General features: G+C 38.8%; 1 protein-coding gene across 8 annotated transcripts in view; it reads right to left on the bottom strand.

Annotated features, from left to right (window-relative positions):
- Positions 1 to 977: 977 nt before the first annotated feature.
- The window catches only part of LOC119724255 (FERM, ARHGEF and pleckstrin domain-containing protein 1-like), a 52,513-nt gene continuing 26,263 nt past the window's right edge, over positions 978 to 27,227 (bottom strand). For 4 of the 8 annotated variants that reach the window (XM_038195220.1, XM_038195222.1, XM_038195223.1 and 1 more), the window contains exons 10-12: positions 27,003 to 27,068; positions 26,509 to 26,755; positions 23,254 to 26,361 (exon numbers count right to left, since the gene is read on the bottom strand). In XM_038195220.1, coding sequence (XP_038051148.1) covers positions 23,254 to 26,361; positions 26,509 to 26,755; positions 27,003 to 27,068 — 3,421 coding nt within the window. Of the gene's footprint in view, positions 5,346 to 5,705; positions 5,858 to 6,019; positions 6,128 to 6,249; positions 6,420 to 6,581; positions 6,640 to 7,138; positions 7,253 to 8,025; positions 8,185 to 9,227; positions 9,261 to 11,803; positions 11,935 to 12,129; positions 12,181 to 12,461; positions 12,649 to 13,216; positions 13,299 to 13,655; positions 13,787 to 14,209; positions 14,300 to 14,744; positions 14,855 to 18,168; positions 26,362 to 26,508; positions 26,756 to 27,002; positions 27,069 to 27,227 lie in introns of those variants that run through there. The other 4 variants (XM_038195225.1, XM_038195219.1, XM_038195226.1 and 1 more) reach the window with 3 other exon arrangements.

Below are 27,227 nucleotides of genomic sequence, written 5' to 3'. Positions count from 1 at the left end.
TCTAATTAAAAACTACTTACCGTAGGTTGAACTTGCCAATACGCAGAGCAAAATGATCTCAAGGCAAAGATACCTTTTCTTCAGCATGGTTGTGTCGATCTACAGGAAGCAGAGGAGGACTGAAGATGATGACGTTGATTTTACAAGTATAATCTCTTGAAATAAGGAGCAAAATTTATTTACTTAGGTTCAATCAGATTGCAAAAGGTTTAGAAAACCAGTAACTTCTTTTGGAGTTGTTAAGAGAATAGCAAAGGTAGTTAATTTTATGTCCTCAAAGAAACGTATTCATCTACATGTATGTCTGGGGAAAGGATGGAAACTGATGTAGAAATCGACTTACTCAGTCTGCAACTTGGCTGTGAATCTTGCAGTCAACTTCCGTGTGCCGTTGCAGCCAAGCGAACCGCCGGCCTATTATGAATGTCATCACAGGGTTATTGTCATGATCCACAAGACCAATTGAAATTCTATATGCAGGATATTTCCTATATTTCCGTCTTTAATACATTTCCTTTTAAAAGTTCAAAGTGCTTTAAGGGGACGAAGAGGGAAGTACTGAACAAAAAAATCTGTTATTTTCACAAAGAACTGAAGAAAGTGCGACACTTTAAAAAATAAAACTTGGTATGTCAACAAAACCAGTATTGATGCCGTCAGCCAAAAAAAATACTTACCCTTGGAAGCACAAACTGTAAATGGAATTCTAGAATGTTGCAATGTTTGATATTTTTTTTAAAAGGGTTGCGAAGGATCTCTGCAAAACGAGGATGATTCAAAATCTGCTTGATTTCCGGGCCAAATTTAAAATATTCTTTTATCACAAAACATAAATGAAAACATTCAGGCGGGCGATCGTTATTTTTTTGCTAATGTAAATTATACTCATTGAATTAAACTTTTAAAAATAACATTCATAGGAGACAAAACAATCTGGAGACACCAAAGAACAACATCAGACTCGGAAAAAAACCCAATTACTTGACACTTGTTTTCCTTTAATACATGCAAAATACAAGGCTCTGTGATACATTCATTTTGTAAAATTCTTACACGAGAATACACGATGGTCTAATAACAAATGCGATCACAAAATAAAAATTGGCACGCGGCTGTCTGCTATAACCCATCAACGCACTGTCTCCGTTTGTTTCTACATGCAATAATTATTATCTAATTCGCAAAATTGTCCTTTTATTTACCTACTTAAATATGTACAAGGTGATTAAAAGTTAGATCTATGGCTAGTATCAAAAATGCATTTCACGAAAAACTTGCTTATACGCGTAAAAGACGACAAGCAAGTTTTGTCAGTTTACATTTGGTTGGAAATATAAAACATTTCCCCTCTCCATAAACTTAATATCAGAGAAGGAAAAAAGTCAATAATGTTTGTGGTTTCAATAACTGGCTTTCAAAACAAGGAAGTTCCGCTTCAACCAAAAGCAAAGAAAACTCTCCACAATCTGCCATCGGGATGACGTCACCTGATGGAACAGCGTTTGCACATGCGCACAAAGCATACATATAATTACCATTTTCCGATTCCATGTATTTTAGGAGAGGCGCATGTAAACGTTTCTTAATTAAGCAGAAATGTACATTTATACAACACAGCATAAAATGAATGGCGGGCATGACGAGTGCCCAACTTTTAAGTAGAAGAATTATTAATTTAGTTATTTTGTTTCTTTTGCCCACATAGTCGAGCACCGCAGTTTACTGGCAGTCCAATGTACGGAGATAAACGGCAGTACGTCGAATTCGTTCAAAATTATACAAGCCTCATTTAACCGCAAAAAAAGTAATTAATACCACAACTTTTAAACCCCATTAACGGTCACTAAAGAGTGAATACAGAAAATCATGCGAACAAAGAAACGGATCAAAAGTTGCAAAATACTGACAAACCGAAAGGAAAAAGTGTGTTAAGCTCTTCCTTCCTTGAAAGTCAGAAACACCGGGGCGAACCCTTCTCCTAAGTGTTACTGGGTTATTATACGTGCATTATACAACGCAAGGGACCTACGGCTTTACGTCCCATCCAAAGGACGAGACAATAATGGTTAAGTGTCTTGCTTAAGGACACAATTGTCCAGACCGGGACTCGAACCCACACTCTGCTGATCAGAAGCACCGGAGCTCGAGTCCGGTGCTCTTAACCGCTCGGCCACGACACTCCAATTTGTGCAGCTGTGCATTCCTGATAACTTGTACAATTTGTAGTCAACAAAACACAACACTCAGGGTTTTTTTTACAGGTTGCAGGTTTTTAGCAACATTGACCTGGTTCTCTCACATCCATTGACAATACGTTGTTGAAAGCGGGGACCTTTTTCGAAACGATGAGTTCGCATAACTGATCAGCAGCTGATGAATTTGGTAGTTTGGTGTGGTTGGAAACAAAAGTGTTCCCTTTCTAACTTTTTAAAAAATCTCTGTAACGTGTCTGTCCAATCTGAAAACAAAACTACACAGGCATTAAAAAATACACCGTCAACTCACCAAAGCAAACAAATCGATCGGTACACAAACTGGTGATTTCCAATCTGTTCAAAGATACAGCAAAGAAAACTTCCCTCTTTGCTCGATTTTGAAAATTGAAATAAAAATGGGCATAGTTCATTGACCAGTGTCTTCCTGTGCATTGCATTTTGCAACAATATCACATAACGTATACGCTCACAACATTTACCCATCTTGCTAAAAACAAATTACAATAATTTCTAGTAAAAAATAGTTAATTCCAAGATGGTGCTTCCCATACCAAATTCTATTCTACAATATCAGCCACAGCTGGTAAATTAATATCATTATTTTTGTTAAAAAAAAAAATCCACTTTGAACACAAACCAATTTTGGATATCGACGAGGCAGGTTTACCACACCATAAAAATACAATGTAGGGGAAAACAAATTACCATACAATAAATATAAGGCAAACTGGGCTACATTTTACATGCTTTGTACAAAAACGCCAACCTTTGTTAGGATTTAGAAATAAAAATATTGCTAAATTTATAATAGTCTAGGCAAAAAGCAGAACATTCAATCTTACAGTAGCAGCAGAATAACGACACATCTTAACGCAAAAAAGAGGCTCCTTAATTGTCCATTTCACGTCCGAAGAGTGTTGCTTAAAACAGTGTCTTTAAAACTAACAAAGAAATTAAGGAAAAGCAAACGTAATGCTGCAAACTGTACAAATGCTTCGAGCAAAATTAACTTTACAGATTAGCATGTGAATAGAAAAACAAACTCGCTTAATTAAAGTTTTTTTTAGCAAAAGGCTGCACAGTACCTAAGACAGTCTGCAGGTGATATCATACGTCTCTCCAAAAAGTAGCGTCCATATTGGTCTGGTACCCAGAGACCATGGTTGAGAATTCTGTAAAAGTCTGTCATCTTAATCTACAGGGTTGCAGACCAGTAAATAGACTGCCAAAGACGTCAGTGATAATTACGCGCACTTCCTAAAATTATTGTTTACAAAAATACTCACAACTCTTCAAGGTATTTGAGACACACATCAAATTAAAGCTTATTTCAACATCTTGCATTTTCTGTTCCATCGCTTGGGGGTTAACGAATGACTTATTCCAAAGATGACACCCCTAAAAGCAGTCCTGAAATGGACGCCTACGCTCCATTGCAAAATAGAGCAGTTTAAGGTCCTTATTTCATCCAATTTCACAGAAAAAAGAAGAGCTCGCAGTCATCTGCACGGCTTCCACCGTTTTTAAAACAAATCCTCAGGTTCACGGCCCTCAAAAACGGAGAATTTGAGGCCATGCAAATCGTGATTTGGCCGGCGTTTACATTTATGCATTTACACAAAAGGAGTGGCCGTCCTTTTTTCTTTTCAACAAATAACCTCTACCATTTTTTCTTTTCTGCATTTGATGTTTGAGTTGGGGTAAAATCCTAACAAAAAATGGTCTTTTATTTATCAAAGTTTGTAGTCGATGAAAAACATTATGCAACTTGGCAGCCCAATCAAATGGCACATCACAAAAAAAGTGTGATGGGATTCTTTGAGACAAAGATTTTGATTGGTCAAAAAAAAGTTGTCCACAAACTACAATACGCCCCAATAGCAAAAAACAGTCATACAAAAATCCTCCTAACAGTATAGAGAATTATAAAAACTGTACAACGCCTTGAAAAATAATTCAATGCTTGGTCCATGCATTGAACCTTGCAGAACACAATCCATCTTTTGTTATACAAAGCTTTATACAGGCAAGTTGTAAAAAAAAAATAGTGTCTGGTTTCTTACAATGACCTTGGACATCGACCTCTTGCCTTTCAAATGACACCAGGTCTAGACTAGAAACCTGCCTCATATCTGTGTATGAGGATTGCAACACCATTGGAGTTTCTGAAATCTGATTGGTTAAAATGACAATGTCGTCTTCTCTGATTGGCCGAGATCATGAAGAAGTCTATAATCAGTGCATGTTCATAAGCGTGTTGACGTTTTAATGAGTTGACCCTGCAAAGGTCATGAGGACATTAACAAGCTGCATGTTCTCGGACTCTTATATCCAAATGCGAGTTACTGAGGCCTTGTTAAGACTCCACAAAGGTCTGATATCAAAAAATCATAAGATATCTTTGTATATAATTGGCATATCTTCCAAAAGATGAGCTGTTTTTCTTTTCCTTTTTGATTGGGATAAGTAGAGTGTGTAGCAAAAATATTTGAAGCCAAAAAATATCTATAAATGTATTACTGTATTCTCAATGTTTCTACTGTGAAAAATTGACCTTGTTTTTCAAAAGTAGCAGTATTAGACTTGCACCAGTCCTTCACACTTAACATTACCCAATGAACGTAATAGAAGACGTTATAATACACAGTGAAAAATTGCGCACGTTGAACAAAGCTGTCTGAAACGTCACTGTTCCAGTAAATCAAGTGAAAGTTGTTTCTCAAAGTTTGGCATTGTGTTTTACAACATCCATCCAATGGGTTGAACACATGATTTCCTTGTCCAAAAGGAAAGAAGCTTCTTTTGTAGCATCTGAAAGGTTGTAATCTTGGCTTACGGTCAACAAACAGATGCTGCAATGTAGGGGCTCCGTTCTCAAGAAAGGATAGTTTGAAGTTCGTGAACCAAATTTTAACAAAACAAAATCCAGTTCCTTTATACAATACAACCATTTGACTTTGTTTCGAGCGGATGATGTAACCCTCAAGGAATCCTTTTGGAAGAACGGTTTGGAGTTTGCCTCAAACTTGTTTGGTTTACATTTGGTGTGTTGCCATGGATGCAGGTTGTGTCTAGAAGAGGTCTTCGACCTTCGAACTGAAGGTGGCGCTCTTCAGAACTTCCAACCACCTGCAAATGGACGAAAAATTGTTGGTTTGAGATGAAAATATCATCCAAGGAAAAGACATCTTATTTGTTTCTTTCTTTCTGGTCATAAAACCAAAGATTCCTCAAAAGTGCCCTAGGCACTGTAGCTAAAGAAACCAGAAGAAACCTGTGGAGAGAAGACAATACGAAGAAAGTACAGTTTTAGAGGTGGGAGGAAAACCCCAGAAGAATATTCTGGGGAAAACCCCTGGAATCGGGTAGGGACTGAAAACCAAATCCACATGTGGACCAGGACAGGAATCGAAGAATATTTTAAGAAAAAAGATGTTTGCAATGCATCGGCTAAAAATAACTTAATTTCCAAATTATGTACATTTGTACCTTGAGAATGTGTACTCGCTCTCAGCTCGGAAGAAATAGACATGCGTCTTGAACTGCAACTTGAAGACGTAATCCTTCCTGATATCATCTTCCTCCGTCGGGAACATGATGGAGTAACCTAGCAACGGGAGGCTGGCTAAGGGATAATCATCCTGGAAGAAAAAAAAGAAGAAAATAATTCTAATATTGCGGGATGACTTTTCGATCAATACGTTTTATTATCAATTGAAATGTTTATCGTCATACAATTTATTGGTATTTCCAATGCAATATGAAATGATGAAAAAAAAATGTCACAAAAGACAATGATTCACCTGATGGCTCTTGTAAAAGAAGAGGCAAAAGTTTGTGAAGACGACCCACAATTTCTGCCAGCCGTTGCTGTTCTTGAACTTACGCAGAAGGAATCCGCTTAACTGGTTCTGAAAAATAATTTAAAAGAGGAAGACGTCAGTTCGGAACTTTTTTAATACAACACTTATGTGCCAAAGAAAAAATTATTTATGACAGAACTTCTAACTTCTATGAATAATTTGATTCTTACCTCCATGGCTCGGACGTGGTCGGCCATACTAACGCTTGTATTCCTATGCCAACACACATGTACCGTAGTGTTAGCCCTATGATGTGACTGGCGCTCGATTGACTTGGTTGGTGACGCGATGTCATCCTCTGATTCCTCATGTGTGGAGGATTCGGGGTCTGATAGGGTACCTGAAGACAATAAAAAAGATATTAACAGTTAAAGAATTTAAAATAGAAAAATGGAGAAAAAAAGGTAAATCAACAAATATTGCAATTAAAACTGGTCCCAGAGATCCAGCTCTCCGTCCGAGTAAAAGAAGAAAAATGGCAAATAACAGCTTGAAGACTTACCACTTGACTCTGGTGAGTTCGGGTTGTTAGAGGCAAGCGCCATGGCAGTTCTCAGATCCTGTGTGAAAACAAAAGTTTTGATCCAATATATATCCCAACAAAATATGAATAATTGGAGTTGGTAAAGTAATGCATGCTGTCAAATCCTCACAAGTCAATCACAAGACCAACTTGTGACGTGTGACCTGACTTGCTATTTGACTAGTGACCTACTGTATTTCAAACAAGGATGACTGGAGGACTTGAAAACATTTCTGCCAACTTGATGAGTCAGTGGTAAGTCCAGAACACCAGAGAATTGAACTTGTCAAGCCCAACAAGGTTATTAATTGACAGAAATACTTATTACAATGAATCAGGATTTTTTTTGTACTATTAATTACCAGCTTAGACAAGGAAATAATGTATGAATGAAAAAAAAAAAAAAAAAAAAATTTGAAAAACCAGTTTGTTTGTTTTTCGTTTGAAAAAAAAAAGATCTACTTGTCAAAGAATTAGGGGAAATCAGATCTGTAGAATTTTATTTTGCTCCTTGGAAATTATTGTGTAACTCTCACCCCCATCCATCGTTCCTTCTCTTCCGGCGTGCTCGCAGCGATAACCACCGTCTTGTTGGTCCCGTACAAGGTGAAGCAGTTGGCCACTGAACGATCATGCTCGCTATCCTCCAGCTGTCAAGAAAACAACACTAAAAACTGCACTGCCCTGCTTCTACTGAGCCAGACTCGAACCTGCAACCTTCAGAATGATGCACCAGTGCTCTACCAACACAACTATCAGGCCCTTAACAGGCAGTGTCTCGACTGATGTTTTGTTAGCGATAATAGTTTTATTGGTAAGTATACAGTGCCCTCAACTTTTGTGCCCTAAGCTTGCACCAGTTACTGAAAGGTTGCAGGTTCAACTCCAAAAACAGTCAACTTTCCAAATTTGTGCAAGTAATGAAAAACCATGTTCACATTGGACTTTATTTGGGTAAACTAACGGTGACTGTTGTCAACTCGACCACATTATAAAGTCCAACGCAGACAGCCGGTAAACTTTCAAAATTGTCAAATGTCAAACGTGGATTGTAAGTTGAACGCTCTGCCGCGGTAAGTTTTATAGGGCCAACTTGGCCACGGAGGAACTCCTAGTGTTACATAGTGAATGGCTTTCCGTGGGCTGAAATTAATCCAAATGCAGACACAGGGTAGAATAACCACAATGGAATGTTAATCACTCGTGGTAACTTTTTACAAAACAAAGTCCAATGCAGGCTTAAGGTTTATATCCCAGGTTAGCATTTGTTTTTTTTCAACCAATGGAATTTCCAATGAGAACTTGGATCAGAAATTAAGAAAGGATTGACTGACTGTGACATTTTTGGCAGGAAATGCGAATTAGAATAAGATATCTGTCCTCAGTGCGGGCGCCCTTTTGCAAGGGGTCAATATGGACTCACCACGACGCCTTTGAGCGGTATCTGGCCGTGCACCTTGAACTGGTTGGTAGGGGTGACTCCCTTACTGGTGTAGACCAGGATATCCGAGAAGAGGAAGAACATGCGTTGCTGGTACCCCTTACGGGATAGCTTGTGAAGGCACCCCTCGCGGATAAAATGCTGGGGAATTTTTTTTTTGCAAAGGTTACTTGAAAATATGGAATTTTAAGCAATATTGAGATAATTATCTTTATTCTTGCCAGACAATGTATGAAACTGAAAGTTATCACTTGAGGATGAATTCCGTTTTGGAAAAGGTTTGCTATAATCTTCTTTTGGATGGTAATGGATGGCGAAACCTTTTCATTTTTTACTGCTCATGTGAAAAATCTTGCTGCATGGACAGTTTGATGTGTGTGGACAAGGACATAAACATGGCTGAATGTAACAAGGAAGAAAAAAAGAAAATTCTACAAAACAAGGCAACTGAATAAATGGTAGAAATTTTTGAAAATACAGAACCTATACTTGACAGCAACTTTCAACCACAAACAAAATAGTGGTCTTAATTGTGACTGTTTATAGGGAAAAAACTAAACTTACACGACCTTTCTAAAGTTCAAGGTTTGAATATTTGTCATAATTCCATAATTTTGACAAAGGCTCACTAATTCATCAATCCGCAGAAATCTGATTGGATGTTTCTTCCATTCTTATAGTCTGGTTGGCCAATAGTCACACCATGCATATGCAAATATTTAAATTAACCAGACCACACGCGAGGTTATGAATGTTTACACACTGGCTGCATATATGGCTCTGTATCCGAGTCAAATCAAAGATGGAGGCAGCAATCTTGTTGCTAAGGTAAACAGCGCCCTCTACATACAGTGGAAGAAGCAATACATAGCACCCTCTTGGTCAACCGTTAAAAGGTTTACTGTACTTTGACAAACCTAATCAACATAACAATAAACCTAATCAACATAACAATTTGGAGTGAAAAAAATATTTAGCTTTGGACATATTATAGACAAAAAGTATTAAACTTGAATTATTTTTTCAATATACCAACTCCTTTTCAGTTCTAAGTTTAGTGTGACACACAATGCCAAGTTTCTTTTTAAGAGTATTAAATTACATGCCATATAGGTTTCATTTATCTTAAAACATGAGAACATTTCTGCAGGGAAACTTGCACGTCCAGATTGTGTTGTAATTACCTGCTGAGAACGAACCAAAGCAACTGGCTTGCTCTGTAATCGAAGACAAAACAATTTATCAATTCATTCATTTATTTTTTTATTTTGGTTATCAAAATTTAAGGAGAATGAGATCTGTTAGTTTTATCAACCAAATCAATTCTGACATCTGTATTAATTGCACCACAGAAACCAAGGGAGATAGAAGCACATTAGTCAATTGAAATTTGCTGCCAAAATTAAGAATCTTGGTTTGACATGTCCACTGCCAATTTGAAAAAAAGAAAAAAATATAACAAAGGAAAGCACGCTGTTATTTCAAAGCAAAGCCTATTGTGAGTACACCATCTCCAAAATACTTTGACTAGACCCGCAGGAGTCAATTTTTTTTTATTATTCAGTTTGTCATAAAATTGTTAATTTGTGACGTGTTACCATGAAATGAGCTTCAAGTCAGTAATTGCCATTTTGCAGTACAGTTGGGCAAAGCCAAAATTTGAAGAGGTGGTCGATTTTTTGTTTCCAGGTCAACCTTCATCTCCAAGTCCTGTGCTATCTTTCTCCATGTTTTGTGTTCTGTCAGACGTCTTTCAAACCTATTTCATTCCGTCTATTACAAGTTACCTGTTCATTCACTGTAACTCAACTGCAGGATTTTTTAAAAGCCATTTCCTCAAGAATCGAATTTACCACTTCAAGTAAGATTGGGGTCTAAATTTCCTTTACTAAATTCGGCAACCCCAAATGTTACATACCATTGAAAAGCTTTTGTTCTGCAGAATCCAGATGTATCAATATCTCAATTCTTAAAAAGTCCGACTTTAAGCTCATTTTGCAATGACAAGTCACATTTTTGATTCACTTTGCAGAGTTCAGGCATTTTTCCGATGACGATCGGAGTATATTGAAAGCAATATCGAGAAAGCACTGCTGGAACTTCGTAGAACCATATATCCATTAACTTCCTAAAAGTTGTATCCTCCAAATAATGTTTTAAAGGTCCTTATTAAAATGAGCTCCGATTTCATTGCAAAAAGCTGTAGAGTAACTTTTGAAAAGAATTTGTACTAACAAATAATATGCAATATACTGATAAACAATTTAACCATGACCAGTTAGTTAACCCAGGTTAGTGCGGATTGATGGTTTAGTGAGCCCTTGTCAGTAAAGTAAACCAGGTTTTAAAACAAATGAAATCATACAATAGCCATGATATCACTTGAGAACGCTGTGAAGTGCGTGTTACTTGAAAGAGCAGCTTGCGAAAGAAAACTGTATCTTTTATTGAAACAAATAATGAAATAAATGTTGCTGTATTGGGTTAGAAAAGCTGTCAAGATTCGTTATTAGAAAGCAGAGGGCAGAAGATGTTTCAAACCAAAAGGTTTCCTGCAGGTTTCAAGATTGAGAGTCTTAAGAATGCATCAGTGAGATGAAGAAAATTCAAACATGATAAGAAGAGTAATGACTTTTTTAAACACTCAATTTCTTGGTAAACTTTGTCGTACTGTGGGTAAGTCTGTCCGTTTGTGGTGTTGTCTGTCTGTCTGAAATTCCAATTCATCTCTTCAATTATTTATTACAAGGCCAATGATTATGTATAGAACAAAACAAAAATTGGTTTTGCCAAAAGGGCGTTTGTCAAAAATTGTCCAGAACAAAAAAGAAAGTTTACTACAAATATGCAGTATTCATTCTCTTGTTTGTAGACTTGTTCCATCGGTGAAGACATTTTATCATCCATTTCGTCTTAAGTTCATGTCTGAATTTAGCATCGTGTAGTCAAGTATATCACAACTCAAATCACAAGCGAGGCAACAAGGATTAAACCTCAACAAAGGCAGCCTTTGTCACAATTGACCTATCGCCGTTTGCGAGTTAGCCACGCCCCTTACACAACCCCTGGAGTTTTTGTACACTAAAAGTTTTGTTTGTCTCAGATGTTGCGCGTTCCGCGTCCATTTGTATTTCATGTAAATGGACAATATTTCACAAGCTGTGTTGACGTGGTTCTGCCGTGATAGGCCAATTCATTTGAATAGTTTGTTACATGACTTGGGACTGGAAGACTTGTGTCGGACTTGGACTTCAAAAACGGATAAGGCTGTGGCTAAACAAGCAGTGTATCAATGGCTACAAGCCACAGCCCAAGCCGGAATTGATCCACTCAGACACGGCTTATCTTTCAACTACATGTAGCAGTCACAACATGTCATTCATCTGGCATTTTCTCCAAACCTATTGGATCTCAAGACTTCGAGATTTCGCATCTTGTAGCCCAACTATCAAGCTTTCCATCAATGTAGTTCGCCTGAAATAGTCCCATTTTGCGGTATCATTGTTATTGAGTTATATAGAGTAATTCGAGACAGCTATTTTCTGAGATTAAGTCACGCTCAGATAGTGTGCACGCACTCAGGGCTCATTCGACCATTAAAGTTATCAAAATGTGCGTGCGCCTCGTCTTTAAGAACGTGTGCGGCAGGTGCGTGAATGTGGTTCCACCTAAACATGGCTCCTAATTTTGTACTAGTCTAGGGCAAGCTACTATCGCGGGGGGCCGATAGGTCTTACTGCACTGCGATCTTTCAACCTACCCTTCCTGGGAGTAGTAGGCTATCAAACCCCACCAGGTCACGCTGCAGCTCCGCTAACTTCTGATAGTTCTCGATGGTCTTCAGGTTGTCGGTCACAACGGCAGTGAGTTCATTGACCTCAGATACGGCAGCTGAAAGAGCAATGAAAAAAACAGTTGCGCATACTTAATGATTGAGTTAAGACATCTGCACAAGTAAAGACTGGGTCAAGGGTTTAGTCTCGGTACAGCAAATTTAATAAGCAGTTTAACTCAAACTGAAATATTTAAACTGCAAACATTTTTCAGATGCCAAAATTTCGGACTTCACAAGGGTTGACCTCTGACCTTTACAATCCTTGTAGTCTGGATGATCCGATGGGTAGTGCTTGATCAGACCTGCACAATAAAACAAAAATCAAAAGTTTTTAAAATTACAAATTAAAAAAACAGATTCAGCTTTCTTTAAAAGTTATCATTACTGGTTTGTAATCTATTTAACATGGCATCACAATTTGGCAATTAAGTTAATTTTGCTCAGCAGATATACAATACGCTTAGCAAGTTTCAACATTAAGAAAAATATGATGTGGGAACCAGTCACAAGATATATCAATCCAATAGTAGTTTGGCTGGTAACCTTATTACTAAGCAATGCAGCAAATACGCTTAGTACTTACGTTCCAGGATGAGTTGATAGTGGAGCAGCCTCTGCATGGGCTTGACCAGGAATGTGTTGAAGGGCAAATAGCACACCTTCTGCAGCTCAAAGTCCTTGTAGAACGCCTCAAACTTCTTGTTCTTGCGAGTGCCCGTCTCCAACTCCTGCAAGATGCTCTGGAGCTTCTCCACGTATCCCTGGTACAACTGAAGCCATGAGAGGTGGAAATGGGAAAATTAAGCAGTGTCAATGTTTCACAGTCGAAATTAGGTTGGAAACATTGTACAGTGTTAGTGTTTAATATCAAGGAAATAGGGTAGAGTCTGTGGTCTTGCAGGTTTTAATACAGTAGCTTGTGTCCAAAGCAAGATACTTTACCACAAGAATTTCTCATCTGACAGAAAAAAAATTTAAAGGCGAATATTCAAATGGAAATATTGTTTCATCGTCAGAGTGTGATGGTAGAGTCTGAGGAATTGCAGGTTTATTTCCATAGTAGCTTGTGTCTCATAGTTACCACGCCAACTTCTCATCTGACAGAAATTCTTTTGGTGAATTTCGCTTGGAAATATTGTTTCATGGTCAGTCTGAGGCAGTACAGTCTGAGGCATTGCAGGTTTTAACACAGTAGCCTGTGTCCTGGAGCAAGATAATTTACCACAATATTTTATTTTTCGGCCGAAAGCAACTTCCACCGTTGTCACAAACTATCAGACTTTCTTCTTGTTGCTTGACCTTTGGAAGAGCCAGCCAAGAGGAGGTTTTTTTTCTCACCTTGAGATGCTGAACGTTCTTCAGCATGATATCCCCCACTCTCTGGAAGCTTCCCTTTTGCTGTGGGTTGTTACGACCCTCCCTGTGAACGACACAGAAACGTAAAAAATCTCCACATTTAGTAATTTTACAAAAGAAAGTCTATGAACATTACACAATCGTTAAACAACTAACCTGACGATGAACCAGTCTGTGACTGTTTAAGGACAAACTTTTCAAGAGTTTTGTTTTTGAATCATTTTGCAGGGATCAAATCATTTGTTACAGTATTTTCCATCTGTGATTCCAAAATTTCTTCACTAATTTTTTTTGAAAACTTTTTTAAAGAGTTGTAGGATTTGAAACTGATCCACTTTGTCAAGATTTCACTCGATTTAGGCCTGCAGAACAACACAATTATATCAGATCATTTTCTTTTGGATTGTATGACTTTGGTTACCATGACGTCAGTCTGGTTTCGATCTCCTTCAGGAACTTGCAGTGGAACTCATAGATGGGATCCAGACCGTTGAAGAGAGTTTCCAGGATGTCGGGCAGGGACGTCTCATTGGTCGTTGACTTGCGGAACCACTGAGCAACAAACAAAGAAGGCGAAAAAAATAGAATTAACAATTTGGTACAATTAACCCTAACCCCCAAGGGCTTGTGAAAAATCATATTAACCCTAACCACCCCAACTCCATCAAAATCCATACCCCCATTTTGGTGGATTTGGGGGGACTAAATCCAGAAGGCCGGGCGTGACTAAATATTGATGGAGTTTGATGGACTTGGGCCTAATGACCTGAAGCAGTGCTAGGGGTATCCGATTGATTTTGCCTAGCTTCCTGTACTTCTATTGTGATAAAAGCCATGTTTAGCAAGTGCTTAATGTCAACCAGTGTGTCAGTGGTGGATTCCATTACATGTATGTCATGTACAGTTTTGTACTGGAAGCACAGTGATTGATGGATTTTGATGGAATTGGTCCAGTTCCTAGTAAAAAATACTTACGACTACAATGACTTCAAGATCTTTGAGGTATGTGCGTTCTGTTGTTAGAATCTCCTTGGCTATGAAGTAAGCTCGGTCAGGTGGATGGCGCTAAGCAGAAATAAAAGAAAAAAACCCGTCAATTATCACTGGCAGGTGTAAAGGTTTTCTTAAGAAATCTTTTCAACAATAAAGGCCATTCATAAATAATGTGATTTTTAGCGCTGTGCGCGCGAGGCACATACCATAGACATTGCCAGAGAGGTGTTTCACAAAACATGAAGTAAACTTTTGGGAAATCTGTGAATTTTTGACTTGTTTCAGTTTTTGACTGAAAGATATTTAGGAATGGGAATAAATATGTCCTTGGCTGGTTTATGTACTTGCTTAAAACTGGCAACGTAAAATCGACATCTTAGGCCGTGTCTGGATTATTTATGGCTGCCAATAACACATAAGTCTATGGCAAGTGGCTGCAGCCGCTAGCCAGTGGCTTCCATTGGTGCGTGTGTTATGCGCACCTAGCCGTAGTCAGGTGATTCAGGCGCTGCTTTACCTTTTTCCGAACCCCCGAATCCTCGTCCATTGGCATTGGAGGGGCTGGTTCCTCGTTGGAGAAGTAGACGGGAACTGCTTTGGTTCCGGTAGGAGACAGGATCGGGGAATCTGAACGGGAACAGATGTTTAAAAAAATGAATTCAAAGAAAGATTCAAAACTTGGATTCTTCAAAAACTTTGATTCACAAAATGTGATAGAAAGCAGAAAATTGAAAAGTGTCCAAGATGAAACTTCAAGTATAAAAGTTGGGAAAACATGGGATTTTGTTCTGCATGGCTCATTAGAATCATTCATTTGTCGGATGAATCTGAGGGGTCAAAGGCATTCAAAAATCCTCCATTGGCGGATTCGTTAGCATTTTTATTTCATACGTGTATGTACCAAACTTCCCTTTTTCTTAAAATGACCCTCAACTTTATTACGACTTTGAGATCAAAAAGCCCCTAATGAGCATTCCTTCAGGGAAAATCGTTTCTTTCTGATTAGGAAAACTTCACAATGAGTTGGTGTCATTCTTGAAATAAAACAAAAAGTGAAAATGGTTTGTACCTCATCACTGTGTTATAACAGAAACGTTCCCACCTCCAGGCTGGCGATGACAGCACAGCAGCACCTGAACTGGAACAAACTGGTCTAAACCAGTTTAACCCAGTCTGAACTGGTCTGAAGCAGCTCCACTGAGATTGAATACGGCTGCAAGCTCATCAGCATGCAATGAACTCCGCTTATAGCAGAGCAGAAACTTTTTGGATAATTAGCCGAATTCAAGTGACAATAAAAACCTTACCATCTGGGAGTGAACTCCGGTTTGATCTACATGCAGATGTAACCAGTTTGATCCAGATGTAACCAGTTTGATCTGGTTTACGCTTGTTTTGTTTTTTAAATCCAGTTTTAACAAGGCATTTTCACTGGCATCCATGTCATCTTGTGTGCCCTTACTACTTACAATACGAATGTACAGAGAGATGTACAAAGAGACAAAGCAGATTTGTCAGAGGTTTTTCGATACGAAATAAAAAAAACTACATGAATGAAGAACAAACTTAAGAAATTATAAGGAAATAACCACGATTTAACCGAAGAGACCACTTTATTGGCTTTCCAGATGCACATCAAATCAATAACAATCAAACTTCAACCGTTAACAATCACAACTCTTCAAACCCAGCCAACTCAACCGTCTTTTCTCACACCAACAAATGCAAATCTGTTTTTAGCACAATTTAAAGTACATCTTTTTATTTCTCCAACAATTTATCTCAACAATGAAGATTTTTTTTTTGGCATGACTAATTTTAGACTTGTACATAAAATGGCCAAGAAAAGAGTACGGTACTACAGATTTAAAAACACACAATCATTGATTTGTAAAGAAAAAAAGTGCAATTACTTTTTCAAGCTAAATGCAGTTTTACTGCGGCTATACACGTGTATTACGATTTACAGTGAAAAAAATAACAACAATTTGTGCAACTCAAAAGCTTTTTCTATTTTTTTTTACATTTTGATTATTGCAGGAATGATACAGCTTTTATGGAATACTTTTCCTAACAGAATTGATTTCCATGCGGAATATACAGGAAAACGTACTCGTAGAAACTTTTCCATATGGGAAATTTTCCATGCACAGAGATTTCTCCACAAGTTTTAGACCCAAACGGGAACTTCCGTTTGATTCTTTGGAATCCACTACACATGTACCGGAAGCCATGAGGAATGTCCCTGACAAGTGGAAAATTTTCCGTGTTAAAATGTTTCCGGAAAGGATTATTTATTCCTGAAGAAAGGGAAGCACAACACTGTGTAAATATTAGCTAGTTATCAGCTGGTTACAAATTTTGTCATTTAACCCTACGGAATACAAAAACAATTCGCTCTGCCTTTTTGAGGGAATACATTTTAGATTATAGCAACTGCATGTTCAGAATCAATGCTACCGCGTGTAACCTTACATTGACTCAAAGGCACCATTTTTAGTATCTCAATCAAAATTGCTTCGTTTTGCTCATTTTCGTTTTAAGACTTTTAAACCACAAGTACCATATTTAAAGTTTGCATAATTTATGAACTCAAGTTAAAAAAAAATTGAAGTAATTTAGTTTCTCGCTTCTTTTATCACAGCACCTCAAACTTGATCCAACCACTGTCTAACTTCATTTGATAACATTCCATGAACTAAATACTTGAGTTTTAAATTGTATTTTTGAAACTACTACAGTACTGCTTCTGACTGCGAATTGTACTGAAATTATTTATCATCAGTGGTCTTTAAACTCCAAACTTTATTTCTATAAAAAAAAAAATTGTACATCTTTTTTGGAAAAATCTTTTCGCACAGAAATCAAAAGCTGTGTGAGATCGACAATTTGATACACTTGTTCTTTCTGATTTATGCACAAGCTGATTATGCACCAACTGATTGCACCGTCTTTCAAAATTATGCACGCAACAAAACTCTAAGTTAGGATTTAGAGAGAGTCGTTGGTAAACTGAATGGAAATGTCCGGGATTTCTACATTTTGTTAATGCCCATGAGGTATCAGATAAGTTTAAAAACAACTATAATCTTAAAATTTTAAACAGAAATATTTTCTCTGTACTAAATTTTTTAAATTTGGTACGCTTCAAAGTCATTTAGAGTGATAGAAATTTCACTGGTATTTTCAAAGGAAAACCAATCTAATTTGAAGCAAGGCTCATGTTCAACGTCATGGTCATGGTCATTTCTTTTTTAAGCTAGACTTGAAATTTAACTTGATTAATTTATTTAGCCACTTTAATCCTCTTAGTCAGAATTTCATTGTGAAGTTTAAAATTCTTTATTTTTAAGTGGTTTCCAACTGACATGAACCTATTCTATTATAAGCCACAAAAAAGAAACATACTTTCTTAACATAAACCCCTCGACTTTAAAAAAATAATCATCAGCAAGTTTTCCATGGAAGGCAGTTGACCCACAGCATAGGACAACTGCAAAACGTTTCAAACTGAACCAAAATATAGACTTAAAAAATATAGATTACAAAATTCAACATCGGATGCACCATTCAAAACTTGAAAATCACCACGGAAGATAATGGAGCCACCATTTCATAGTCGTTGAAGAACTATCACTTGAAGACAAAAACGGATTTAGAATCTAAGAAACAAAATTCCTCAATAACTAAAGCACCAAAATCCGTAAATATAAGTAAGAATATAAGAGGAATATTTCTGATTTTAAGTACTAATTGTCAGTTTCCATAACTTGTATTGATTTGAAACAACACTCACATGAAAGACAAAAAACTAAAAAACAAAAATTCCTGATAGCCCATGAAAAAACAAGTGGAAGACAATCAACAAAAATAAGAGAAATCACCACCGTTATGCTTAACATCCAAAAGGCTTAACCAAAAAGAGAATGCTCCAATAACAGAAATTAACACTTTAAGACTAAATGACTACACTGAAAGAAACAAAACGAAAGACTTCTAAAACTGATAAAAAAAAACTAAAAAGGAAAGAATCAACAGAATATACATCTTCATCTCGATCTGTCTATTGCTACTTTTAAGGTGGGAAAAATGCTCAATTTTCGGAGACTAATACTACCCTAGCTACTTGTAGCACACTTTTTTACAAAACCTAAATAATCTTTAAAATTATAATGTGCAATTAAGCTTTCAGTTACCTGAATAAAGCCTTAACTTCTTGTTCCCCATTAATAGCTAGAAGTAACTTTGAAGCACTTGTAGAATTATTATCTCTGCTTATAGACTCCATACATGTATCCTCTGTATTTGTACTTAACGATTAACTGTAACAAAAAATGCATATATTTTTGCATCATTTCTGAAATCTTAAAAAGAAGTTTCTTTGATGGCACTAGCAAACTTGAGTTGTTGATCACATTTAAACATACGTATAGCTACCGAGAACATTCAAACATAATAAAAATCAAATACAAAAAAAAACAACTGAATTTTCAATGCTAAAGTAACGGTGCGTAAAAAATGAAGGATTGTTTAAATTCTAAATAAGTCTGATTGTTTTTTGCTCAATTGCACTAATTTGTAAGAATTACCCCGAAGTCCTGTTTACAATAACCCCTTCTCCATAGAAAATGGTCTGACTGACTCATGGATATTCATACTGTCTCTATGCTTTGTACTTATTGGTCAATGCATGTTACAACGGACCAATCACAGACAGGCAATGTTAAAGGGGTACCGGTTCAAACTGGTTAGGATGGGTTAGCACAAGTTGTTAGCAAACATGTGAAACACACTTACTGTAATTTAAAAAAAGTGCTTTGAATAATACTTCTGAATATCTTCAAAAGAACACTAATATTTCCGTGCATATACTACAATATTCAAACATCATTTTAGGTGGTAGGCAACTTGTACTGAATCAAGGTTATTTTCTTGCTTTCAAAAATACATCAGGCGGTTTCAAAGAATACTACTGTAAAATTAAATTAGATTTCATAATATGTATCATTTCAAAAGTGTACTGAATAAAGAAACGCATTAAAGCAAGTACATGTACATTACAGATCTTTATATCGTTTTCTTTTTTTTCTCCAAAGTACTGAATATCTGACTCTAGTAATTGTCACACCATTTTAGGCAAGTTGAATCGAAAATTTAAAAAATATTAGCTTAAAATTTATGTCTCGTCAAAACTTTCTCCAACCCCTTTAGCTGTGAAGACGACAGATTTCTTTCAACATGAAAACTGTACTTTCTCAAATAAAAGAAGAACATTAGATCGAACTGCATATGATTGAGAAAGTGCCCCGACAAATTTTGTGAAAACAATTTTAATTTTTTTTTTCCCTGTCATGGCAGGCAAATGGTTGTGGCTCCTATTTGGAGTCTAAGTATGCAGCATATTCAAGTTTCTTTTAAATACAAAAGGCATCTCAATTGAATAAAATTGCATTAACTTGAGCTATCAATTCAAGTTTCAAATGTGATTTTGTTTTTGGAAGTTGACTTTGGTGTCAACATTTTTTTCACCACCCTCTACCAGAATCCCATTCGATAAAGACCCGAATCTAGAGAATTTCCCTCATAAGGAATTACAAATATTCAAATGAAATTAACTGATGAATACATTTAAATATATGAATACATTTACTAGGTGAATACATTTGAATACACTGCATACATAAACTCCCTTTTCAAAAAGGACAGAACAGACACACGACTGATGAATGGTGCTTAATAGGCATGCCACGAGAATCGATAAAAAGCATGGAATATAACAAAAAAATAAACACCGGTGTTTGTTAATTCAGAAGACTAGAGTTGTACAGTGTTGGGGCTGATTAGGACTGGGGGCGGGGTTGTGGAGGGAGGGGCGGGGTTTTGCTTGTACCCACCACCCTGTCCAATGGCGCTGGTGGCAGCTTATTTATTGAGCTCTCATTGGGTAATAAACTGATGTATTAAGCCCCTCCTACTTTGCACATGGGCAACAACACATGTGCCTCGTCAATGTCGCACTGCATGTTCCAGCCGGCAAGTCATACGCACATGCATGTATGTCAGACCTTTGTGTGCACCTGTTACACATTAATCACTGTTGTGATTGGTCAAAGTGTCTTGGGGGCGGAGCTCTAGGTTTCTTTTGTTTAACCAGTGACTCAGGATGTATACTCAACATGTGTGCTTCCCACAATGCTCCGGGTTTCCTCCACAAGATTTTGTGACAGAGATTAGCCATCATCAGTGGGTTTGGATAGGACGGTGGTACGAGCAAAGGTCCAGGCAGGGATGGGATTGGGCTGAGGGCCATAGACAGGGGCGTGGGGTAGCTGGAGATAGGTTGACAAGGCTAGGTGGGGGTACCGGTACATGTACGTGGGGCTAAGCGATAGGTTAGACAGAGGTTAGAGACAGGGGGCAACTGCTGAAGGATAGAGGTGAAGTTGGGGGGATATGCTGGATAAGGAATAGGGTTGGGGTAGGGGGGTATTAGGGCTAGAGACTGTTGTTTGGAGTAGGTAAAGTAAGCAAAGGATAGAATCAAGATTGGGACGAGAGAGAGGGGCAAGGGTGTGTCAGGGAGGAACAAGGGTGTGTCAGGGAGGAACAAGGGTGTAATCAGGAGGAACAAGGGTGTTACAGGGAGGTTTCAAGCAATTGTTGAGGGAGAAAAACAGGAAAGGAAAATGTGAAGAGGCTGTGTTAGGTTGGTTGTAAGTGTGGGATAGGGAGCCAGAGTAGTACTTGAAAGGGGACAAGCGGCCCGATCTACTTTATACATTGCAAACTAAAGGAGTGAATCTTAACCAACGAGATTATTTTGAATGTCAGGTGGAAGTTCCTGAGATTTTTCAACAGTGCTATTGATAAAATGACAACAGCTAGAGATGCTTCTTCAAGGAAGAGATTATTAAATTGGCAAATAATTTCAAAACTACAGCCTGATATCTACACAGAAATATATCTAAACATAGCCGTGTCTACAATTACAAATGCCAAAGACATACATGTATGCAAATGTGCATCTATGGCTATGCAGACATTAAACTTCAACCAAAAACTACTGGTAGGGTGATTGCACAGAAAAATATCTGTAAAAACAATAATCACTTTTGGAACAATGCCAGGACGAACAGGTGTGCACAGTTTACCTATGGCAACAATGGTACAATTGTGTTAAAAAATAATAATCATAATGAAAAATAAACTAATTGCTCGGTGAACAAGTGAAACACGTGGCAAGCCAAAATTGTATATGATTTATAGATTGGTGCTCTGTACATTTTTGAATTTCAACTGAATTTGCTTGGAACGTTTCTCTGTTTTCCCCTGAAAAGGACTGAACGAGAGGAATGTTATCATAAATCTGTCCTACCCCCCCCCCCCCCCCCCCCCATATGCATATTTGAGATTCACAATGCAAGACAATGCGAAATTAGTGTTTCTTTTTTTTGAAAAATGGAAATTTCAGGCAGGTTGAGATGGTCCCTCCAAAATGCAAATATAAAGGTGCTGTCAATTCCATGATTGGATTTAATTTCTAAGTGGTCTGAAATTAAATTAGTTTTTACCAAACACAAAATGGTGGGTTTCAATTTTTTTTTCCAATTTCGGATAACATAACTTTCCTGATTACATAACCATGCATGGGTTATTAAAATAAATTCTGGTGGAAATGAATTTATTAAATGATTCCACAAACTGGTTCTGTTGTTCAACAATGATGTAGGAACCTAAGAGATATTCTTATTATTGTTATGGTCAGGATAAGCTAAGGATTTTCAACTAAAGAAGTTAGTAAATGCAGGGACCTAAAACTACAAAACATCAGGAAAAGACAACCATTGGAAGTACTGTAGATCATTTTTACAAAAAAATTAGTTCAATTTTTTCAGGTTACAGTTATGAATAAATTGAATGTTTTTCTTACACATATTTTTCCGTTGAAGTAGTTTTATCAAAGGCTAAAATATTTCAGTGCAGTGTTTGTCCATTATATAATTTTTAAAATGTGCGCGTTGTAATATATTAATATTTTTAAAGTGTGTTAATCAATTAAAATTATTGGAAAATTTGTGGAAAAGTGCAAAGTTTTTTCTGAAGCATTTAAATAGTGTTTGCTTAAAAAAAATGTGTCTTAAATGCTTAAGTGCCAGATTTAAAAGTTTGAATCTAAAAAGAAATACATGATGATGTGGTCCGTTAAAAATTGACGTAACAACAAAAACAGAAAACAGAGGAAAAAAGACATAAATGGTCAAATATTAAAAAAATTAAGTGGAAAGTGTGGAATTTAACCAAATAGGACAATGTACAAATCCGATACCTACATGTATGTATGATTCCTTGTTAGTATTGATTAAAAAAAAAAAAATTCCTTCATATAAAAACCTGATTTTGTGTACAACTTTGGTCTGTGTCTTATTTTGGCTTTAAATTTTAGGCAGTGGCAAAAAGTTGGATTGGATTTTAAATTCCTCTTATATCTATTGCCAACAAAAAGAAAGTTTTGCTGCTTAAAATAGTAATGAAATCCAAACTTGTTAATATGAAAACAAAATAGTAGCAGGATTTTGCTTGAACTTCAGGTTGAAATTAAGAACAATCTTAGCAGTTTGAAGCAGCGACTAATGTAAGTTAGATCAATCAAAGATTTCTACAGCTAGAGGAAAGTTTTTTTTTAATAAAAAGTCTATAGTACCTAGCTAATTGTGTTTTGGCGCTCAGTACAAAATATTTTTGTTCTTGCTGGTTTAAGTTAAAACTTGGGTCTGGAAATTCTGAGATTATATTTGGTGTGACACGTGAATTTCTGATCTGCCAGGCATTGTAGTTTTCAATATTTTCTTCATATCATCAACTTAAAATAAATGAATTATTTGCATATGTTACGATGGAATTAAAAATACATTTTAATTCAGAATATTTCCCCTAGATCAAACACACAAGATGACATCATGGATACCAACAATTTTTTCCCCTTCATAAACACACCTTGACAAATAAAAGTAATTATGGAGGGTCGGTCAATCAAAATCTTCGGAACTGGCCGCCGTTTCCCCAGAGAGGGCCGATAAGGGGGAGGCCATGTCCTGGAGGTCCGAGAACAACCCCGGGCCCTCGGATATGGTGTTTGTAAAGACAATCCCCCCATTCCCGATCGCATGCCTATTAAGCAAACCATTCTGTTCAGAGGAAGTGCTGCTGTTGCTGTCATCATTGTCGCTCGTGGAGCCAGATCCATCCTCCACGGCCAGTGGTGCCGCGCCCTTGACTTTCGTCATCTGGGCGTCGGCTACCTCATAGTGGTAGACGCAACTGTCGTCAGAGCTCTCCGAGGCGGTGGAGGAAGTTTCTGAATAACGCAGATCTCCCTGGAGGAGGTATTGCTCCTCGCTTAAACCCCTAGTACTGTCATCGTCGTCGGGAGTCGGGTACCCGACTATGTCGGGACTGTTCAGTAAGTCGTCCAAACTGCGGTCCGTGAATTCTTGCCTGGCAGAGTCTACGCTCTCTGTGCTCGCCGCGCTCTCGCGCTTGCTGGAGCTCTCGCAATCGCTCGACTTGTCCCAATTGCTAGAGCTTTCCTGACTGCTAATTGTTTTCTGAATTTCAGAACTGTTGGGATCATCAATGCTCTCTTGATGGCTTGACTTTGCCTGATTGTTTGAGCTATCTCGACTGCTGCTAGAATCAGAAACACGGATTTTTCCCGGCCGCACTATCATCTTCAATTCCGTGACGAATGTGCCAGGTCGGGTCAATCGCATTTCATTACTCTCAGGTGATATGACGATCGTGTCGACCGTTTTTGACACATGACCGGGTTTCTTGTAGGGTTTGGAAGCTACGATAGGGGGCGGGGGTCTCTCGATTGAGCTCACTGCTTGACTGTCTAACATACACTCTAAGGTGCTTCTTTGATTTTTTGGAGCGACCTGTCCTGTTGCACTAAAAGTCTTCACGGTTCTTGACTCAGTGACTACCGTTCTGTGAACTTCGGAATAACCAGACATTTGGACTCCCGCTTCCTTTTTGGTAACAACCGAGGTTTCGGCTTGTTGCATACTGACATGGGCATGACCGTTTGAACTTTGACCTCTTGTGACCCCTGATCTCTGTATGAAATCAAATTGCGATTTTATTTGAGGCGCTTTGGATTCCATCCGCGGGGGCGGGGTTGGGGGTACGGGGGATTTCTCCGCCCCCTCAAACTTCCTTGGGTCCACCTTGATTGGTTTGGGTTTTGGGGGACGGGGTGGAGGGGAGGCTTTGACGACGGGGGCTGGAGGGGGTGGACGCTGGATGTCATAGCTAAATGTGTGCCTCATGATCGACGCATGGGGTGGGGAAAGCGGTGACGGACAGGGTGGGGGCGAATCAGGGAGAGGGGAAAGAGGCAAAGGAGGGGGTGGAGGTAGGTCAGGAAGCATGTGGGCAATGTTTCTAACTCTGCCAGTCTTTGGAGGACTAGCAGGGGATCGGGGTGGAGGTGGGGGCATCATGTCATCAAAACTTGTGATCTTATGAAGCTCTACTGTTGAGATTTTTGGAATGTGCGTTGGGGGTTCGACTACCGAGACTTTGGGAGTGGGGGGTGGAGTTGGGGGAGGGGGTGAGTCATGGATGCGCTTTAAATTACGAGACCCCAAAGCAGATGGAGTTAAGGCTCGGGCAAGATCGGCTTCGTCAAAAGGTGCTTGATTTGTTGCGTTATCGATTCTAGGAGAGATCTTGGCCTCTGGTATAGGACCTTGAGTATTAGCATTGATGATATCCTCAGAGAGGGAGTCACACGGAGCCGAGAAAACGGAAAATTCTTGAGAGGGAGTTTCAGGGGTCAGCTTTATTTCATTCTGCTGTTCAGAATCAATCGGAAAGAAAACAGGACTTTCGGTTGAGGTATCTGACAGCACGTCATGCTCCATTTCTTTGAGGCTCTTGCGCGTCTCTGCCAGGCTTTCTTCAAGTAGTCGCAGATTGGCTGAGGTCTCGTCAAGGTTCTCTTCGAGATGAGTCAAATTTTTGTTCGTCTCACCTAACGTCGCTCCTAAACTACTATCTTCACTATCATCACTACTATCGTCAAAGACCAACTGTCTCTCTTTCATGAAGGAGGAGTAATCTTTCGGGCTGGAGCGGTCCTCCTCCGGGGTGATATCAAACCCCTTCTGGCCCATCTCAGATCCTTCCTCATTCAAGAAAGAGTCCAGGCTTCGGGATTCGAAACTCGGAGTGTAGGCCTCGTCAGTCGGACTGGCCAACTCCGCGGCTATCTTCAGCACCTCGTCAATAGTGCTGCTCAGCCGGATTTCAGTGGAAGCACGGTCTGTCCGAATAAAATTCAAATCGTCGCTAGACGTGCTTCCGTTGGAAGCGGCAGCCTGCATGGACCCCAAGAGCTCCCCGCTTGTCCCACTTCCCACCGACCCCATCTCAGCTTCCACACTCTTAGTCGGGGACTCATTTTCTGGATCGCTTGTCACAGGCATGTGCAAGCTCTCCAGGACTTCAAACTTAGCCTTGGTTTCCCTCATGTCAAATTTCTTCCCGATCTCCAGAAGACCCAACCTCTTCCCCACTGCATCATCTTCAAATTCACTGACAGAAGGCCCCCCGATCCCCTCAAGAATCTCCAAGTCAAACCCCTCTTCTGTTTGAATCTCATCTTCATACTCCAGCCCGTCCCCGTCCTCAAGGCTGTGAGAACCAGACGAAGAGCTCGAGCTCCCACTCTCACGTCTCTCTCTCTTAGGACCCTCTTCGTCTACAAAGGGGTCTTCTAATCTCTCAATCTCATCCGGCAGGTCTAAGATGACCTGCCGTCTCATCTCATAATCGATATCGATATGCAGGCTGCCGCTTGGGATGCTAATATCGGAAGTGTCAGTGGAATAATTCGTACTCAAACCCTCATGCCCGTTGTGTTCTCCGTTGACGACGGGCGACTGGAGTTCCCTTTCAGGTTCCAGCTGCAGCTCGGGCTCTTCGTTGGCTTCGGCTTCTGTCGGAGCAGATCCCGTCGACAGGTTACGGAGAGCTTCCCGCTCCCCGTTTACTTCTGGCTTGGCTTGCATTTGTGGGCTGTCTTCATTGACTGTGTACTCGTAGGTTATGCTGGAGCTTGACTGGCCCTAAAACAGAACAAGGAATCCCATTTAGATCTCAGATCATCTCAAAGCCTGTCCAACTTTACGTTGTGAGACAGGCGTAAAACAGGTGTGCATCCACCCTTCTCGCTAAATCTTCAAATGATAAGATTGGTCCCGTAGGTCTCTTACCTTGTGGATAGCTATCCTAGAGCTATCATGGATGGGTGTGACCGGTGTGGAAGAGGGCGTGGTTGGTGAGATAGATGGTGGACTGGCCACGGCTGGCTCACCCTGCCCGTTAGGATAGCCCTCACCGTAGGTCAGGTCGGGGGCACTATGGTGATCGGGTACAATGCTCTCTGTCAGGTTGATGGTGAGTGGGGTGGTGGTACGCGGTGCACCCAGGCTCCGGGTGGAGACACGAGCCAGGCTTGGGCTGGAGATTCAAAATTCAAAGACAGGCGTAAAACAAGTGTGAAACAGCTGTACGACACCTGTGTGGGAACACAATACAGGCTAGGGCAAGCGATTTGAAAATCAATAATAGGTGGAAAACAAGTGTAAAATGTGTGTTTATCATTTTTTTAGTAGACATATGATACTGGCTGGAAAAGCAAAGCTGTTCTCTATCTTTGGTTAAATTTTGCATGTTTAACTTTGGTTAAATTTTGACTAGAACTCACGCAAATCCTGGTCTCTGGATGTAGGTGACCCTGGCATCTTCAACCACCTGCTTCTGTGTTCTTCCACTGCAATAACAAATAAAACAGGTGCACAAAGAGATTCAAAATTTTAATTTTCACAAATATTTTTTATTTTATAGATTTATGCCGAGTTAGTAATTTGCTGCTATTAACAGACATTTCTACTGTTTATGGTGTAACGAGGAAATGACTTTGTTCCCGCAT

The sequence above is a fragment of the Patiria miniata genome, unplaced genomic scaffold (genome assembly GCF_015706575.1).
Source record: "Patiria miniata isolate m_02_andy unplaced genomic scaffold, ASM1570657v1 HiC_scaffold_18, whole genome shotgun sequence".
Classification (NCBI taxonomy): domain Eukaryota; kingdom Metazoa; phylum Echinodermata; class Asteroidea; order Valvatida; family Asterinidae; genus Patiria; species Patiria miniata.
This window is presented reverse-complemented; position numbering and strand designations above follow the sequence as displayed.